The sequence below is a fragment of the Onychostoma macrolepis genome, chromosome 02 (assembly GCF_012432095.1).
Source record: "Onychostoma macrolepis isolate SWU-2019 chromosome 02, ASM1243209v1, whole genome shotgun sequence".
In the NCBI taxonomy this organism is placed as follows: Eukaryota; Metazoa; Chordata; class Actinopteri; order Cypriniformes; family Cyprinidae; genus Onychostoma; species Onychostoma macrolepis.
Genome location: NC_081156.1, coordinates 35229277 through 35246776, shown reverse-complemented (window position 1 = coordinate 35246776; position 17500 = coordinate 35229277). Strand labels below are relative to the sequence as shown.

General features: G+C 50.4%; 3 protein-coding genes across 3 annotated transcripts in view; all 3 read left to right on the top strand.

Annotated features, from left to right (window-relative positions):
• Nucleotides 1-295: 295 nt before the first annotated feature.
• LOC131527531 (E3 ubiquitin/ISG15 ligase TRIM25-like) lies at nucleotides 296-3760 on the top strand. Its single transcript, XM_058756705.1, has 5 exons — nucleotides 296-1042; nucleotides 2105-2200; nucleotides 2281-2514; nucleotides 3327-3374; nucleotides 3600-3760. Exons 1-5 carry the CDS (start codon nucleotides 470-472, stop codon nucleotides 3624-3626), a joined length of 978 nt encoding a protein of 325 aa, XP_058612688.1. The 5' UTR covers nucleotides 296-469; the 3' UTR covers nucleotides 3627-3760.
• Nucleotides 3761-7827: 4067 nt separating this feature from the next.
• Nucleotides 7828-11157, top strand: LOC131528813 (uncharacterized). The gene is given in 3 exon segments (XM_058758204.1): nucleotides 7828-9050; nucleotides 9052-10884; nucleotides 10962-11157. Coding segments are annotated over 3 exon segments (3102 nt in total). The 5' UTR covers nucleotides 7828-7977.
• Nucleotides 11158-14871: 3714 nt separating this feature from the next.
• ncstn (nicastrin) overlaps nucleotides 14872-17500 on the top strand; it is a 16246-nt gene continuing 13617 nt past the window's right edge. Inside the window, exons 1-3 of the mRNA XM_058764140.1 lie at nucleotides 14872-15022; nucleotides 16186-16287; nucleotides 16375-16498. Of these exons, the coding sequence (XP_058620123.1) occupies nucleotides 14953-15022; nucleotides 16186-16287; nucleotides 16375-16498 (296 nt within the window). The 5' untranslated portion in view covers nucleotides 14872-14952. The remainder of the gene's footprint in view (nucleotides 15023-16185; nucleotides 16288-16374; nucleotides 16499-17500) is intronic.

Sequence of the window (17500 nt, the reverse complement as noted above, 5' to 3'; positions counted from 1 at the left end):
ACAAATGTCAGGACATGTCATAACTTCTCCAGGACCCCAAAACCCCCCTCAGACCCCCGAGGATTCATAACAGTCAGGTGTGTTGACAATAAAATCTACAGGAGCAGGACTGAGGAACCTGCTTTACAGACTCAAGGTCACTCTGCACACTGGAGTTCAAAATTTTTGCATGTTGAAAATAAATACGACATCACGTTGTGACAATCACGTTTACACACTGCCTCCGAAACTTTCATCCATCACAAAAATTTGGATCAGGTTCGATTTTCTGCATTTTTGCATCCATAGCATTCATTTTAATAGGAAAGGATGAAGAAGACTCAGTGTGCAATGACCTTCACAGACGCCTGTTTTACACACGTTACTCAGACACAGAACCAGGAAACAGGAACCACATGAGTTCAGGGAAAGAGAAAGTGAAGTGTAGTTGAGCTGCTGTGTGTTTGTGTCTCTGTATTCATGCAGTAAAATGGCAGGAGCCAGAGTTTTTCATGATGAGTTCATGTGTCCAGTGTGTCTGGATCTCCTGAAGGATCCGGTGACCATCCAGTGTGGACACAGTTACTGTAAGAGCTGTATTACAGGCTGCTGGGATCGGGAGGATCAGACGAGAGTCTACAGCTGCCCTCAGTGCAGACAGACCTTCAGTCCAAGACCTGCTTTAGCTAGAAACACCATGCTGGCTGAAGTGGTGGAGAAACTGAAGAAGACCAAACTCTCTGCTGACTGTGACGCTGGAGCTGGAGATGTGCAGTGTGACGTCTGTACTGGAAGAAAATACAAAGCCGTCAAGTCCTGTCTGGTGTGTCTGGAGTCTTACTGTCAAACTCATTTTGAGCGGCACGAGGAGTTTCATTCACGTAAACCACACAAAGTGACTGAAGCCACGGGACGACTGCAGGAGATGATCTGCCAGAAACATGAGAAGCTCCTTGAGGTTTTCTGTCGCACTGATCAGAAATGTATATGTATGCTGTGTACGATTATTGAACATAAAAACCATGACATTGTACCAGCTGCAGACCAGAGGACAGAGAAACAGGTATTTAACACTAACGATAAAGTTAATTCTCAGTGTAGTGATCAAATAGTCTGTTTATTTTCTGTGTAGAGCCACAACTTAATTACACAGAAACACTGTCAGTGTGAAGCTCTATGTCTGTGTCAGTTTCACTTTTATAATACTTACGCATGCAGTGTGAAACAATCCTTAATCTTCATGTTAATTCATGTATGATCCGTGTATTGCAACTGATTATCACTTCTGGCCCGTATTCACAAAACATTTTATCTTACCACTAAAGGCCTTTCCACACTGAGCACGATGCGAATGTTCGTCATCATCGAGTGCTTGTAATAACTTACGATTGTGATCTAAAATGGATTTTGATTCTTTAATGGCCAGACATGCACTCTTTGTGTGTTTTACAATGGACTGATCAATACCTGCATGTGTCATAAACATCCTTTATTGATAAAAAGAAAAGATATGGACGGTGTTCTTCAGATCACATAATTCAGTGGAGAATTAATAGAAATGTTATTCTGTATAAAGAACATGTGAGAATAGTCTGTTCTTAAATACCAACAATAACAAGAACTCAGCGTTCACTCTTCTCTCTTGCAGAAAAAGTCCTCTACTTCTGTGTTTTTACGCTCGTGCTCAATACAGTCTTCTGAGCTTTTAGCAACACTGCGTCGACCTTTTGAGTAACAGCAGTTGCTCTGGCCACGTGATGTAATGCTCAGATCTTATTGGACAGCCCGTGTTTTTTCGCTTTGTGACTGAAAAGAAATATTCGCATTTTCGGTGGGTGAATATTCGCAGTCTATGTGGAAGCATCCATAGGAAGCTGTTGTTTTATTCCAGCGCGTCATCACGTCCGAAATTCGTTTAGCTTTTTCATGCTCAGTGTGGAATTTTTTTAAAAATATTTTCTCCTAAATCAGCGAGTTATGAGCTACTTTTAGCCTTAAGATGTTTTGTGAATACGGGCCCTGGGCCATTAGTTCCAGCTCCACTTTTACTGGATTCATCTGATCACATGATGATTTAGTGCCAGTAGTTTTCTGTGAGATTCACTATCATCTGTTTGTCCTGCAGAAGCAGCTGAAGGAGACGCAGAAGACGCTCCAGCAGAGAATCCAGCAGAGAGAGAAAGATCTCCAGCAGCTGAGAGAGGCTGTGGAGTCTCATAAGGTGAGTCTGGAGAAGAAGAGAAGTTTGTCTCAGTCTCAGTTCAGACTCACTGAAGCCTGAATCACTGTGTGTCCTAACAGCGCTCTGCACAGACAGCAGTGGAGGACAGTGAGAGGATCTTTACTGAGCTCATCCGCTCCATTGAGAGAAGCCGCTCTGAGCTGATACGGCTGATCAGAGATCAGGAAAAGCAAGCAGTGAGTCGAGCTGAAGGACGACTGGAGCGACTGGAGCAGGAGATCAATGATCTGAGGAGGAGAGACGCTGAGCTGGAGCAGCTTTCACACACACAGGATCACATCCAGTTCCTGCAGGTAACACACATCTAGAAGAACAGGGTCATAGTGGACTTGAGCAGATCCTGCTGTGACACCAGACTCACAGAGAAACATTTCATGAGTGTCTTATTATATAATCATCAGTCAGACTCTCATCTGATCATCTTCTTCTGAAAGAGACGCCGCTTACAAATGCTTTCAGCTCAGAAAATCTCTTAGCAATCATTTCTCTGAGCTCTTTCTTCTGGAAGATATATTTAGCCGTCAAACACCACTAGCGCCACCAACAGCTCAAAACTTCACTAACATTTTAACAATTCTGGGTAATATTCATCAAAATTGGATCAGGTGATCTTCAAACCTGATAAAAATTTCTATTGGTCTGTAACACATTGATGAATTTGACCATGAAGACCCCAAACATGAAGTGATGCTGTATATTAGCAATGCTTCAGTGTATTGAAACCAAACCAAACCTAATCGTGTCTTAAGTGTCCTTGTGAAGGTGAAGTGTGGAGCTGATGAGTTTTGATTTGTGTTTTCTGTAGAGTTTCCAGTCTCTCTCAGCTCCTCCTGAATCTACAGACGTAAATGATGATCTCTTCAGTTCTCTCGTCTCTTCTGATGATCTGAGAGAATCTGTCCATCAGCTGAGAGACAAACTGGAGGATTTCTGCAAAGAGGAGCTCAAGAAGATCTCAGACAGAGGTAAAGTCCTGGAGATTCATCTGCTCTCAGAAACCAGTCCATCATCATCTCATATCATGGAGAACATCATATTAGAAATGTGTTAGGAATGGATGCAGGATCATGAGAATCACACTGTTCATGTCTGTTGATTTCCACAGAAACATTCACCAACATTGTTCCCAGAACCAGGAACCACTTCCTACAATGTAAGTCAGTAAGAAAACAAGCAGAAAAACTCACTGAGTGTGTTCATGTTCTTCTGTAGAAGCTGAAAGAAGAGTTTATAATTGATGATGTAAATGATGATTAGCACAGATATCTGGTCATCTGTACTGAGACACTGATGATACACTGAACATGAAGAGTTCAGCTACATGAAAACATCAAACAGATTCATAATTCCTGATTCTGATGTGTTTTATCTCCATCAGATTCCCATCAGTTCACTCTGGATCTGAACACAGCACATAAACGCCTCCGTCTGTCTGAGAGCAACAGAGTGATTACTTTCACTGACACAGATCAGCCGTATCCTGATCATCCAGACAGATTTGATCATTGGCCTCAGGTGTTGTGTAGAGAGAGTGTGTGTGGACGCTGTTACTGGGAGCTGGAGTGGAGTGGAGGTGAAGTGTTTATATCAGTGTCATATAAGAGCATCAGCAGGAAGGGAGCGGGTAAAGAGTGTGTGTGTGTGTGTGTGTGTGTGTGTGTGTGTGTGTGTGTGTGTGTGTGTGTGTGTGTGTGTGTGTGTGTGTGTGTGTGTGTGTGTGTGTGTGTGTGTGTGTGTGTGTGTGTGTGTGTGTGTGTGTGTGTGTGTGTGTGTGTGTGTGTGTGTGTGTGTGTGTGTGTGTGTGTGTGTGTGTGTGTGTGTGTGTGTGTGTGTGTGTGTGTGTGTGTGTGTGTGTGTGTGTGTGTGTGTGTGTGTGTGTGTGTGTGTGTGTGTGTGTGTGTGTGTGTGTGTGTGTGTGTGTGTGTGTGTGTGTGTGTGTGTGTGTGTGTGTGTGTGTGTGTGTGTGTGTGTGTGTGTGTGTGTGTGTGTGTGTGTGTGTGTGTGTGTGTGTGTGTGTGTGTGTGTGTGTGTGTGTGTGTGTGTGTGTGTGTGTGTGTGTGTGTGTGTGTGTGTGTGTGTGTGTGTGTGTGTGTGTGTGTGTGTGTGTGTGTGTGTGTGTGTGTGTGTGTGTGTGTGTGTGTGTGTGTGTGTGTGTGTGTGTGTGTGTGTGTGTGTGTGTGTGTGTGTGTGTGTGTGTGTGTGTGTGTGTGTGTGTGTGTGTGTGTGTGTGTGTGTGTGTGTGTGTGTGTGTGTGTGTGTGTGTGTGTGTGTGTGTGTGTGTGTGTGTGTGTGTGTGTGTGTGTGTGTGTGTGTGTGTGTGTGTGTGTGTGTGTGTGTGTGTGTGTGTGTGTGTGTGTGTGTGTGTGTGTGTGTGTGTGTGTGTGTGTGTGTGTGTGTGTGTGTGTGTGTGTGTGTGTGTGTGTGTGTGTGTGTGTGTGTGTGTGTGTGTGTGTGTGTGTGTGTGTGTGTGTGTGTGTGTGTGTGTGTGTGTGTGTGTGTGTGTGTGTGTGTGTGTGTGTGTGTGTGTGTGTGTGTGTGTGTGTGTGTGTGTGTGTGTGTGTGTGTGTGTGTGTGTGTGTGTGTGTGTGTGTGTGTGTGTGTGTGTGTGTGTGTGTGTGTGTGTGTGTGTGTGTGTGTGTGTGTGTGTGTGTGTGTGTGTGTGTGTGTGTGTGTGTGTGTGTGTGTGTGTGTGTGTGTGTGTGTGTGTGTGTGTGTGTGTGTGTGTGTGTGTGTGTGTGTGTGTGTGTGTGTGTGTGTGTGTGTGTGTGTGTGTGTGTGTGTGTGTGTGTGTGTGTGTGTGTGTGTGTGTGTGTGTGTGTGTGTGTGTGTGTGTGTGTGTGTGTGTGTGTGTGTGTGTGTGTGTGTGTGTGTGTGTGTGTGTGTGTGTGTGTGTGTGTGTGTGTGTGTGTGTGTGTGTGTGTGTGTGTGTGTGTGTGTGTGTGTGTGTGTGTGTGTGTGTGTGTGTGTGTGTGTGTGTGTGTGTGTGTGTGTGTGTGTGTGTGTGTGTGTGTGTGTGTGTGTGTGTGTGTGTGTGTGTGTGTGTGTGTGTGTGTGTGTGTGTGTGTGTGTGTGTGTGTGTGTGTGTGTGTGTGTGTGTGTGTGTGTGTGTGTGTGTGTGTGTGTGTGTGTGTGTGTGTGTGTGTGTGTGTGTGTGTGTGTGTGTGTGTGTGTGTGTGTGTGTGTGTGTGTGTGTGTGTGTGTGTGTGTGTGTGTGTGTGTGTGTGTGTGTGTGTGTGTGTGTGTGTGTGTGTGTGTGTGTGTGTGTGTGTGTGTGTGTGTGTGTGTGTGTGTGTGTGTGTGTGTGTGTGTGTGTGTGTGTGTGTGTGTGTGTGTGTGTGTGTGTGTGTGTGTGTGTGTGTGTGTGTGTGTGTGTGTGTGTGTGTGTGTGTGTGTGTGTGTGTGTGTGTGTGTGTGTGTGTGTGTGTGTGTGTGTGTGTGTGTGTGTGTGTGTGTGTGTGTGTGTGTGTGTGTGTGGCTTCAAGAGAGCAACCATGCATCTGTGTTGTGTTTTACTTTTCAAAGATGAAAGAATGTCTCCATTTCAATGGTTTTTAATGTCACAGGATGATGTGGATGATGATTTTCCATCGCTATGGTTTGTGGTATAACACTGTTGGATTTGTGAGTTATTTATATCATTTTTTTTTTTTCTCAGAAAAACATATAATTAGTGAATTTAATTGACGAAAATTACAAAGCAGTTGCTCATTTGCGCATATAATGATATTGATGCATATTGTGATTTCAATAATCAGTGTGTGATTATTGTGACACGTGTCCCGAGCCGTCATCAGCGTCGCCCTGGCAACAAACGGTGCACACCTGCACCCCGCATCAGCGGCAGACCGGTCACACCTGGAGCTCATCAGAAGCCACCCTTTTTAAGCCACACTTCACGTACACTCTGGTGAGTTCCACGGAAGCCTCTCGCCTAATGTTGTTCTCTCTCTCCTCTTCAAACAGAAGACAGCGTGTGACCTGTCCCCACCGAACCACAGAGCACTGCACCGATCCACCCCTTCAGAAGCACGAAAGGATTGAGTTGGAACACTGCACGGAGCACCGCACCCCGAACTCACCACTTGTCACAAATAAATCCACCCTCCGGGGTTTTCTTGACTGCAAAACAGTCTCATTGTCGTGTGTGATTCGCCGACAATTCACCCCTTTTCACACGTGTACTAAATTGTGTTTTTTTTTTTTTCTTCTTTGTTCTGTCTAGGCGGCCGCTCCTCCCCTCCCCAGCATGGAAGAACTCCTCAAACATCTCACGGAGGTGAGCATCCGCCAGCAACAAATAATGGAGCACGTGGCCTCTCGACAAGGCGAGACAGAGCGGGGACTCGCCGAGCTCCGTTTCGCCGCCGCCCAGCGTATCCCGCTCCCCGATCCCTGAGTGCGGGCGACCCAACTCCTCCCTAAAATGACTGTCCACGACGACCCGGAACACTTCCTACAAATGTTCGAGGCCGTCGCGCTCCGGGAAGATTGGCCGCCGGAGGAATGGGCCCGAATCATCGCTCCCCTTTTGACCGGCGAGGCACAGCGAGCTTACTTCACGTTACCCCCGGAGAAGGTCGACTCATATGAAGACTTAAGGCAGGAGATCTTAGCCAGGGTGGGTCTGTCCCCGATCTGTGCGGCCCAACTCTTCCAGGACTGGGAGTACAAGCCCCGCCTACCGGTCCGCGCCCAGGCGGCCGAACTCTCGCGACTGGCCCGACATTGGCTCCTCGTTGGGAACCCCACGGCCAGTCAAGTGGCTGAGAGGGTCGTCGTGGACAGGCTTCTCCGAGCGCTACCACGTCCCCTTCGGCAAGCCGCTGGGATGCGCAACCCCCTGACCATCGGGGAAGTCGCCGAGGCCGTCGAACTGGCGGATGCCACCCTTCATCGAGAGGCGGGGGAGCGAGTGCCGCCTTTTCCCCGGAGGGTGGTCCAGGAGCGACGCACGCCGGAGGGCACCCCGCGACCGGTAAACAGGCCAGCGGTTCCCGGCCCCCAGGATGAGCCCATGCCCACCGAACCCCCTCGCTCTCCAAACAGGGCTTGGCTGACAGGCTGCACCCTGCATCAGGAACCACCCTTTTCCGGCCCACAGACGGAGGTACGGATTAATGGACGCCCATTTCCCGCCCTCCTGGACTCAGGCAGCACCGTAAGCCTTATACACCCGGCCGTCCTGCCCCCGCGGGCCGAATCCAAGGCCCTCCTATCCGTAACCTGCGTCCATGGGGACACGCGGCAGGTGCCCGCTCGGCGGGTCAACATCTCGGCGGCCCAGGGAACCTGGCCCGTGGAAGTGGGGATTATTAAGGACCTGCCCATCCCAGTCCTCCTCGGGAGAGACTGGCCGGGTTTCGACCGCTCCCTAGCCGCCAGCCAGCCTGTCAGCCCTGCCGGGAACCGCCGTCACCGGAAACCCAGACGCAGTCTCCGCCGTCGCCCCGTGTTGCTGGCATCTGACAGCGCCCGAGACGGTGAGTCCCCCTCTCAAAATACTAACCTGTACTATGATGTGTTCCAGCAGGTAACGGGAGGGGCAACATGGGGATGACGCAAAAGAGCAACATGGGGATGACCGTCTAAAACACTGTTGGGCGCAAGTGCGAGTGATTGAGGGGAAAGAGGTCCTGCCAGCGCCGCACCCGATCCCCCACTTTCGCATCCAAAATGGCCTGCTTTACTGTGTCGCGCAGCGGAGGGGGGAGGAAAAGTCACTACTAGTAGTTCCAAAAGCCAAGACGGAGGTTGTAATGGAGCTAGCCCACGCCCACCCGATGGCCGGCCACCTCGGAGTACAGAATACCACCCAGCGGATCAGGGACCGTTTCCACTGGCCAGGCCTGGAGGCCGATGTGAGACGGTTCTGTCAAGCCTGTCCGACCTGCCAACGGACCTCTCCGAGGACTCCTCCCCCCAGCCCGCTGATTCCTCTGCCCATCATCGAGGTGCCCTTTGAGCGCATCGGGATGGACCTGATAGGGCCGTTGCCGAAGTCCGCCCGAGGCCACGAACACATCCTGGTGATTGTCGATTATGCCACCCGGTACCCGGAAGCGATCCCCCTTCGTAAGGCCACCTCCAAGGCCGTCGCCCAGGAGCTGTTTCTCCTGAGTAGCCGAGTCGGCATCCCAGCGGAGATACTGACTGACCAAGGCACGCCGTTCATGTCCCGGCTAATGGCGGATCTCTGTCGACTCCTAAAAGTCAAGCAGCTCCGGACCACGGTGTACCACCCACAGACGGACGGATTGGTAGAAAGATTCAACCAAACCCTCAAGCAGATGCTCCGCCGTGTGGCGGCCGAGGACAAGCGCGACTGGGACCGGATGTTGCCCTATGTGCTTTTCGGGATCCGGGAGGTCCCCCAGGCCTCCACTGGTTTTACCCCCTTCGAGCTACTATTCGGTCGCCAACCTCGAGGGCTCCTGGACATCGCGAGGGAGGCGTGGGAGCAACAGCCGGCCGCCTTCCGCTCCACCATCGAGCATGTCCGCGACATGAGGGAGAGGATAGACAGAGTGATGCCGTTAGTCCGGGAACACCTCACCAAGGCCCAACAAGCTCAGCAACGTCTCTACAACCGGGCAGCCCAACCACGGGAGTTCCAGCCCGGGGATCATGTGATGGTCTTAATACCCACCGCCGCTTGCAAATTCCTGGCCACCTGGCAGGGGCCGTACACCGTTACTGAACGAATCGGGCCAGTCACCTACCGGGTTCGCCAGCCCGGCCGCCGACGGGAGGAACAACTTTACCACGTTAACCTCTTGAAACGATGGGTCGGCCCTTGCCACCTCGGATCCCGTGGTTGTGGACCTCAACCCCCATCTCTCGGCTGCCCAGAAGACGGAGCTTCAACATCTGGTCAGTCAGTTCTCTGATGTGTTCTCACCACTGCCCGGGCGGACCAGCGTCCTCCAGCACGACATCCGCGTCCCGACGGGGACCATCGTGAGGCAGCGGCCCTACCGTGTCCCAGAGGCTCGGCGACACGCAATTGAGGACGAGATACAGGAGATGTTGAAGTTAGGGGTAATTGAACCATCCCGGAGCCCTTGGTCCAGCCCTGTCGTTATGGTCCCGAAGCCGGATGGCACCCTCCGCTTCTGCAATGACTTTCGACGCTTGAATGAGGTATCGGAATTTGACAGCTACCCCATGCCCCGCGTAGATGAGTTGATTGACCGCCTGGGGAGAGCCCGGTTCATCTCCACTCTCGACCTCACAAAGGGATACTGGCAGGTCCCGCTGACCGAAAGCGCCAAACCCAAGACCGCCTTTTCGACCCCCAGTGGCCACTGGCAGTACCGGGTTCTCCCCTTCGGCCTACACGGGGCCCCCGCCACGTTCCAACGTCTAATGGATGTCCTACTACGGCCCCACCAGGCCTACGCGGCGGCCTATCTGGACGATGTCATCATTCATGCGGAGAGCTGGGAGGAACACCTCGAACGGTTGCGGAGGGTGCTCATGGAACTTCGTCGGGCTGGACTGACTGCCAACCCCCGGAAGTGCCACCTTGCCCTTTACGACGCCAAGTACCTGGGTTTCCAGGTGGGAAGGGGTATCGTCCGACCCCAGGAAAAGAAGGTGGCGGCTATCCTCTCAGCACCGGTGCCTACAACCAAAACTCAGGTACGAGCCTTTTTGGGGTTGGCAGGGTATTACCGCTGTTTTATCCCTAACTTCTCCTCCTTAGCTGCTCCCCTGACAGACCTGATCCGGAAGGGGCAGCCCGAGAAGATCATTTGGAGCCAGGAGACGGACCAAGCGTTCAAACGAGTGAAGGAGGCACTCACGACTGAGCCCATCCTACGGGCCCCAGATTTCAGCTGCCCCTTCCTGTTACAGACGGACGCGTCCGACACCGGGTTGGGAGCCGTCCTCTCCCAGGTAGTTGACGGCGAGGAACACCCGGTGGTCTACATCAGCCGGAAGCTGACCCCCGCTGAACGTCGCTACGCCACGGTCGAGAGAGAAGCGTTGGCCGTTAAGTGGGCAGTCCTGGAGCTCCGATATTACCTCCTGGGCCGGAAGTTCACCCTCCTCACAGACCACGCTCCCCTCCAGTGGATGGCCCGGGCTAAAGATACAAACGCCCGAGTGACGCGGTGGTTCCTGGCGCTCCAGGACTTCCACTTCGACGTACAACATCGAGCGGGAACGGCCAACGCCAACGCAGACGGACTCTCCGTGGCTGGGCAGCTGCAGGTCTGTCAGGGTTCAACTCCCACCCACCCCTTCTTCCCGTTGTGTAGGAACACCAGGACAACGCTTGGGGAGTGTGACACGTGTCCCGAGCCGTCATCAGCGTCGCCCTGGCAACAAACTGTGCACACCTGCACCCCGCATCAGCGGCAGACCGGTCACACCTGGAGCTCATCAGAAGCCACCCTTTTTAAGCCACACTTCACGCACACTCTGGTGAGTTCCACGGAAGCCTCCCGCCTAATGTTGTTCTCTCTCTCCTCTTCAAACAGAAGACAGCGTGTGACCGGTCCCCACCGAACCACAGAGCACTGCACCGATCCACCCCTTCAGAAGCACGAAAGGATTGAGTTGGAACACTGCACGGAGCACCGCACCCCGAACTCACCATTTGTCACAAATAAATCCACCCTCCGGGGTTTTCTTGACTGCAAAACAGTCTCATTGTCGTGTGTGATTCGCCGACAATTCACCCCTTTTCACACGTGGACTAAATTGTGTTTTTTTCCTTCTTTGTTCTGTCTAGGCGGCCGCTCCTCCCTCCCAGCATGGAAGAACTCCTCAAACATCTCACGGAGGTGAGCATCCGCCAGCAACAAATAATGGAGCACGTGGCCTCTCGACAAGGCGAGACAGAGCGGGGACTCGCCGAGCTCCGTTTTGCCGCCGCCCAGCGTATCCCGCTCCCCGAGTGCGGGCGACCCAACTCCTCCCTAAAATGACTGTCCACGACGACCCGGAACACTTCCTACAAATGTTCGAGGCCGTCGCGCTCCGGGAAGATTGGCTGCCGGAGGAATGGGCCCGAATCATCGCTCCCCTTTTGACCGGCGAGGCACAGCGAGCTTACTTCACGTTACCCCCGGAGAAGGTCGACTCATATGAAGACTTAAGGCAGGAGATCTTAGCCAGGGTGGGTCTGTCCCCGATCTGTGCGGCCCAACTCTTCCAGGACTGGGAGTACAAGCCCCGCCTACCGGTCCGCGCCCAGGCGGCCGACCTCTCGCGACTGGCCCGACATTGGCTCCTCGTCAGGAACCCCACGGCCAGTCAAGTGGCTGAGAGGGTCGTCGTGGACAGGCTTCTCCGAGCGCTACCACGTCCCCTTCGGCAAGCCGCTGGGATGCGCAACCCCCTGACCATCGGGGAAGTCGCCGAGGCCGTCGAACTGTCGATTATGCCACCCGGTACCCGGAAGCGATCCCCCTTCGTAAGGCCACCTCCAAGGCCGTCGCCCAGGAGCTGTTTCTCCTGAGTAGCCGAGTCGGCATCCCAGCGGAGATACTGACTGACCAAGGCACGCCGTTCATGTCCCGGCTAATGGCGGATCTCTGTCGACTCCTAAAAGTCAAGCAGCTCCGGACCACGGTGTACCACCCACAGACGGACGGATTGGTAGAAAGATTCAACCAAACCCTCAAGCAGATGCTCCGCCGTGTGGCGGCCGAGGACAAGCGCGACTGGGACCGGATGTTGCCCTATGTGCTTTCGGGATCCGGGAGGTCCCCAGGCCTCCACTGGTTTTACCCCCTTCGAGCTACTATTCGGTCGCCAACCTCGAGGGCTCCTGGACATCGCGAGGGAGGCGTGGGAGCAACAGCCGGCCGCCTTCCGCTCCACCATCGAGCATGTCCGCGACATGAGGGAGAGGATAGACAGAGTGATGCCGTTAGTCCGGGAACACCTCACCAAGGCCCAACAAGCTCAGCAACGTCTCTACAACCGGGCAGCCCAACCACGGGAGTTCCAGCCCGGGATCATGTGATGGTCTTAATACCCACCGCCGCTTGCAAATTCCTGGCCACCTGGCAGGCCGTACCGTTACTGAACGAATCGGGCCAGTCACCTACCGGGTTCGCCAGCCCGGCCGCCGACGGGAGGAACAACTTTACCACGTTAACCTCTTGAAACGATGGGTCGGCCCTTGCCACCTCGGATCCCGTGGTTGTGGACCTCAACCCCCATCTCTCGGCTGCCCAGAAGACGGAGCTTCAACATCTGGTCAGTCAGTTCTCTGATGTGTTCTCACCACTGCCCGGGCGGACCAACGTCCTCCAGCACGACATCCGCGTCCCGATGGGGACCATCGTGAGGCAGCGGCCCTACCGTGTCCCAGAGGCTCGGCGACACGCAATTGAGGACGAGATACAGGAGATGTTGAAGTTAGGGGTAATTGAACCATCCCGGAGCCCTTGGTCCAGCCCTGTCGTTATGGTCCCAAAGCCGGATGGCACCCTCCGCTTCTGCAATGACTTTCGACGCTTGAATGAGGTATCGGAATTTGACAGCTACCCCATGCCCCGCGTAGATGAGTTGATTGACCGCCTGGGAGAGCCGGTTCATCTCCACTCGACCTCACAAAGGGATACTGGCAGGTCCCGCTGACCGAAAGCGCCAAACCCAAGACTGCCTTTTCAACCCCCAGTGGCCACTGGCAGTACCGGGTTCTCCCCTTCGGCCTACACGGGGCCCCCGCCACGTTCCAACGTCTAATGGATGTCCTACTACGGCCCCACCAGGCCTACGCGGCGGCCTATCTGGACGATGTCATCATTCATGCGGAGAGCTGGGAGGAACACCTCGAGCGGTTGCGGAGGGTGCTCATGGAACCGTCGGGCTGGACTGACTGCCAACCCCCGGAAGTGCCACCTTGCCCTTTACGACGCCAAGTACCTGGGTTTCCAGGTGGGAAGGGGTATCGTCCGACCCCAGGAAAAGAAGGTGGCGGCTATCCTCTCAGCACCGGTGCCTACAACCAAAACTCAGGTACGAGCCTTTTTGGGGTTGGCAGGGTATTACCGCTATTTTATCCCTAACTTCTCCTCCTTAGCTGCTCCCCTGACAGACCTGATCCGGAAGGGGCAGCCCGATAAGATCATTTGGAGCCAGGAGACGGACCAAGCGTTCAAACGAGTGAAGGAGGCACTCACGACTGAGCCCATCCTACGGTCCCCAGATTTCAGCTGCCCCTTCCTGTTACAGACGGACGCGTCCGACACCGGGTTGGGAGCCGTCCTCTCCCAGGTAGTTGACGGTGAGGAACACCCGGTGGTCTACATCAGCCGGAAGCTGACCCCGCTGAACGTCGCTACGCCACGGTCGAGAGAAGCGTTGGCGTTAAGTGGGCAGTCCTGGAGCTCGATATTACCTCCTGGGCGGAAGTTCACCCTCCTCACAGACCACGCTCCTCCAGTGGATGGCCGGGCTAAAGATACAAACGCCCGAGTGACGCGGTGGTTCCTGGCGCTCAGGACTTCCACTTGACGTACAACATCGGCGGGAACGCCAACGCCAACGCAGACGGACTCTCCGTGGCTGGGCAGCTTTCGCAGGTCTGTCAGGGTTCAACTCCCACCCACCCCCTTCTCCGTTGTGTAGGAACACCAGGACAACGCTTGGGGGGGGGAGTGTGACACGTGTCCCGAGCCGTCATCAGCGTCGCCCTGGCAACAAACTGTGCACACCTGCACCCCGCATCAGCGGCAGACCGGTCACACCTGGAGCTCATCAGAAGCCACCCTTTTTAAGCCACACTTCACGCACACTCTGGTGAGTTCCACGGAAGCCTCCCGCCTAATGTTGTTCTCTCTCTCCTCTTCAAACAGAAGACAGCGTGTGACCGGTCCCCACCGAACCACAGAGCACTGCACCGATCCACCCCTTCAGAAGCACGAAAGGATTGAGTTGGAACACTGCACGGAGCACCGCACCCCGAACTCACCACTTGTCACAAATAAATCCACCCTCCGGGGTTTTCTGACTGCAAAACAGTCTCATTGTCGTGTGTGATTCCTCACCCCCGCCACATTATTTTAATTAGGCTATATATATATATATATATATATATACACACACACATATGCATATATTTAGCAAATTGCATTCACAACAGTATTCATCTACATAAAGAGAAGGCAAATTGAAAGTATTTGGAGTCTTGAAGTAATGAAGAATTTAAGGATCTAATTTGAGTAATCAAACATTTGTGTTTATGTTTTGCTATTCTTTCATTTAGTATCATTTTTTAATTATATAATAATATATAATATAATTATATAAGAATAATATTAGAATTTAAATTATATTACTTCTTATTTTAATTTGAGTAATTATATCCTCATATTCATCTAAATAAAGGTAATCCACATCAGTACATTGTGTATGGAGTGTCTGGACTTTATTGTGTTATATAAAATGAGGTATATGAGCCTCATAATAAATATATAGAATTGAGCATACATTATGAAATAAGTGTTTGGTTTCCAAGTTCTTGTTTTTTAAACTACTTCCCCAAATTAATTGTTTAAGCCGGTAAAAACAGCTTTAGATGAAGTACAGGAGAGACGCGACACACACACACACACACACGCACGCACGCACGCACGTAATGACGCAGTGTCGCCGGCGGGTGTCGCTGTAGAGCGGAAGGAGCGAGTCTCACCTCACGCGCCGAACAAGAGAGATCCGGAACCGGAAGAAAACAAGCGCTGCTTCAGCTTCAGACTGCTGATCTGTGAATGAGGAAGATGGAAGATTTAATATCAATAAACTGCATTAAACTTCTGATCACCGCTTTATTTTACACATGTGAGTATAAATATGAATGTTTAATTGTGTGTTTATGCGGTCACGAGATGATGAATATTGTTCACTCGCTCAGGCCTGGAATGAAAATGTATTCCTCTATAAATGTAAATATGTATTATTAATTCATTCACATTTATTCTACATGATAATAATAGTAAGATGATCTTAATCTCATGTAAAATTAGTGACTGAGCGAGTCTAATCATTTACACCGCACTAACAAAGAAGTTACGAGAAGTACCATGGTAATACCTTGTTTTATGTGTATCATTATAACACATTATATTCTTTAAAACACTCTTGAGTAACATGTAAATACCATGATAAACGATTGTGGTCATGAATTATATCAAAGTAAGCTGTATTACAGTCACTGTACCGTTATTTACATATTAAATACCCCATAAAAACAGAAACATGATTTCATAATCTTTAATATGTGTGTATTATGGAACAATTATTTAGAAAAAAAGAGAAACTGTATTTGCTAAATGTCACTTGAGGTAAATCAATCTTTGAAAGATGATGACTGATATTGTATCTAACACAGTGGTATAAAATCCTCAGAATTAAAATCGTAAATTATTATAATTTTTAAAAATATTTTCTAAAAGTTTGTATTTTTCAGAAAGGCAAAATTGTTAAATACAGTCTGAATCGTGCTGCGCTGTATGTTCAAGTTTAAGTTTATTGTCATTCCAGTCGTATACAGAGCAATTTAATAGTTTTGATTTATACACGAAAACCAACTTTTTAAAGGCATATTTCATGTATGTAAGTAAGAACAATGGATTGTAATTTTCAAAATGTTATTTATTTATTTTTGTTTGTTTGTGTTTTTACTTTTTTTTTTTTTTTAAAGACATTCTTTTTTATGTTTTTATGGGGTTTTTTTGTTGTTGTTACAAATCCTAATAATTAAACCTAAATTATGAATTATTCTAAATAATTTTTACAATTTAAGAAAGTCAATGTGAAATACACAATACATTTTAGTGCACAAAAAGATCAGTGAGCAGGTGTATGTATGTATATATATATATGTGTGTGTATATAGTGTACATTGTAAGTAATAATCCTGTAGTCATGGTTGTTATAAAGAGGCGAGCAGTAGCGTGTCATGTGATGTCTGAAGCGTGTGATGCGTGTTTCTGCTGCTGCAGGCGTGTTGTCCAGCTCAGTGGAGCAGAAGATCTATGTTGAGCTCAATGAGACGGTTCCGTGTGTCCGACTGCTGAACGCCACTCATCAGATCGGCTGCCAGTGTGAGTCCAGCGCTTCAGCTGAGCATTCATTCAGACTGTGTTAGGATCGCTGCACTGTTCGGCTTCATTGCTTTATTTGTCTCTCAGCCTCTATATCAGGAGACACCGGAGTCCTGCATGTGCTGGAGACGGAGTCAGACCTGGACTGGATTCTCAGCTCAGGACCGCATCCTCCGTACATGGTGATCATGGAGACGGCCTTCTTCAACAGGTGCTGTAACACCTGTGTGTGTGTGTGTGTGTGTGTGTGTGTGTGTGTGTGTGTGTGTGTGTGTGTGTGTGTGTGTGTGTGTGTGTGTGTGTGTGTGTGTCTGTCTGTGTGTGTGTGTGTGTGTGTGTGTGTGTGTGTGTCTGTCTGTGTGTGTGTGTGTGTGTGTGTGTGTGTCTGTGTGTGTGTGTGTCTGTCTGTGTGTGTGTGTGTGTGTCTGTGTCTGTGTCTGTGTCTGTGTCTGTGTCTGTGTCTGTGTCTGTGTGTGTGTGTGTGTGTGTGTGTGTGAGTGTGTTTGTGTGTGTCTGTGTACTGGTTTTTGTGGTTTACGGGGACAAAATGTGTATAATAACATGGGTATGACAGAGGTATTAAAATGTGAAGGTGGTTTATGAGGACACTACCTATGTCCCCGTAAAACAAAAGGCTTAAAAATCATACTAAATGGTGTTTTGTTTTTGTTTTTTAAATCTAAAAATGCCGTAGTTTCCTCTAAGGGGTAGGTTTAGGTGTAGGGTGTGTGTGTGTGTGTGTGTGTGTGTGTGTGTGTGTGTGTCTCTGTAAGGGGTAGGGTTAGGTGTAGGGTTGGTGTGTGTGTGTGTGTGTGTGTGTGTGTGTGTGTGTGTGTGTCTCTGTAAGGGGTAGGGTTAGGTGTAGGGTTGGTGTGTGTGTGTGTGTGTGTGTGTGTGTGTGTGTGTCTCTGTAAGGGGTAGGGTTGGTGTGTATGTGTGTGTCTCTGTAAGGGGTAGGGTTAGGTGTAGGGTTGGTGTGTGTGTGTGTCTCTGTAAGGGGTAGGGTTGGTGTGTGTCTGTGTACTGGTTTTTGTGGTTTACGGGGACAAAATGTGTATAATAACATGGGTATGACAGAGGTATTAAAATGTGAAGGTGGTTTATGAGGACACTACCTATGTCCCCGTAAAACAAAAGGCTTAAAAATCATACTAAATGGTGTTTTTTTTTTTTTTAAATCTAAAAATGCCGTAGTTTCCTCTAAGGGGTAGGT

Coding starts and splice junctions, on each gene's coding strand:
- LOC131527531 (XM_058756705.1), top strand. CDS start 470: ATGGCAGGAGCCAGAGTTTTTCATGATGAGTTCATGTGTCCAGTGTGT. Junction 2,201..2,280: donor AGGCTGTGGAGTCTCATAAG/GTGAGTCTGGAG, acceptor GTGTCCTAACAG/CGCTCTGCACAGACAGCAGT. Junction 2,515..3,326: donor ATCACATCCAGTTCCTGCAG/GTAACACACATC, acceptor TGATTTCCACAG/AAACATTCACCAACATTGTT.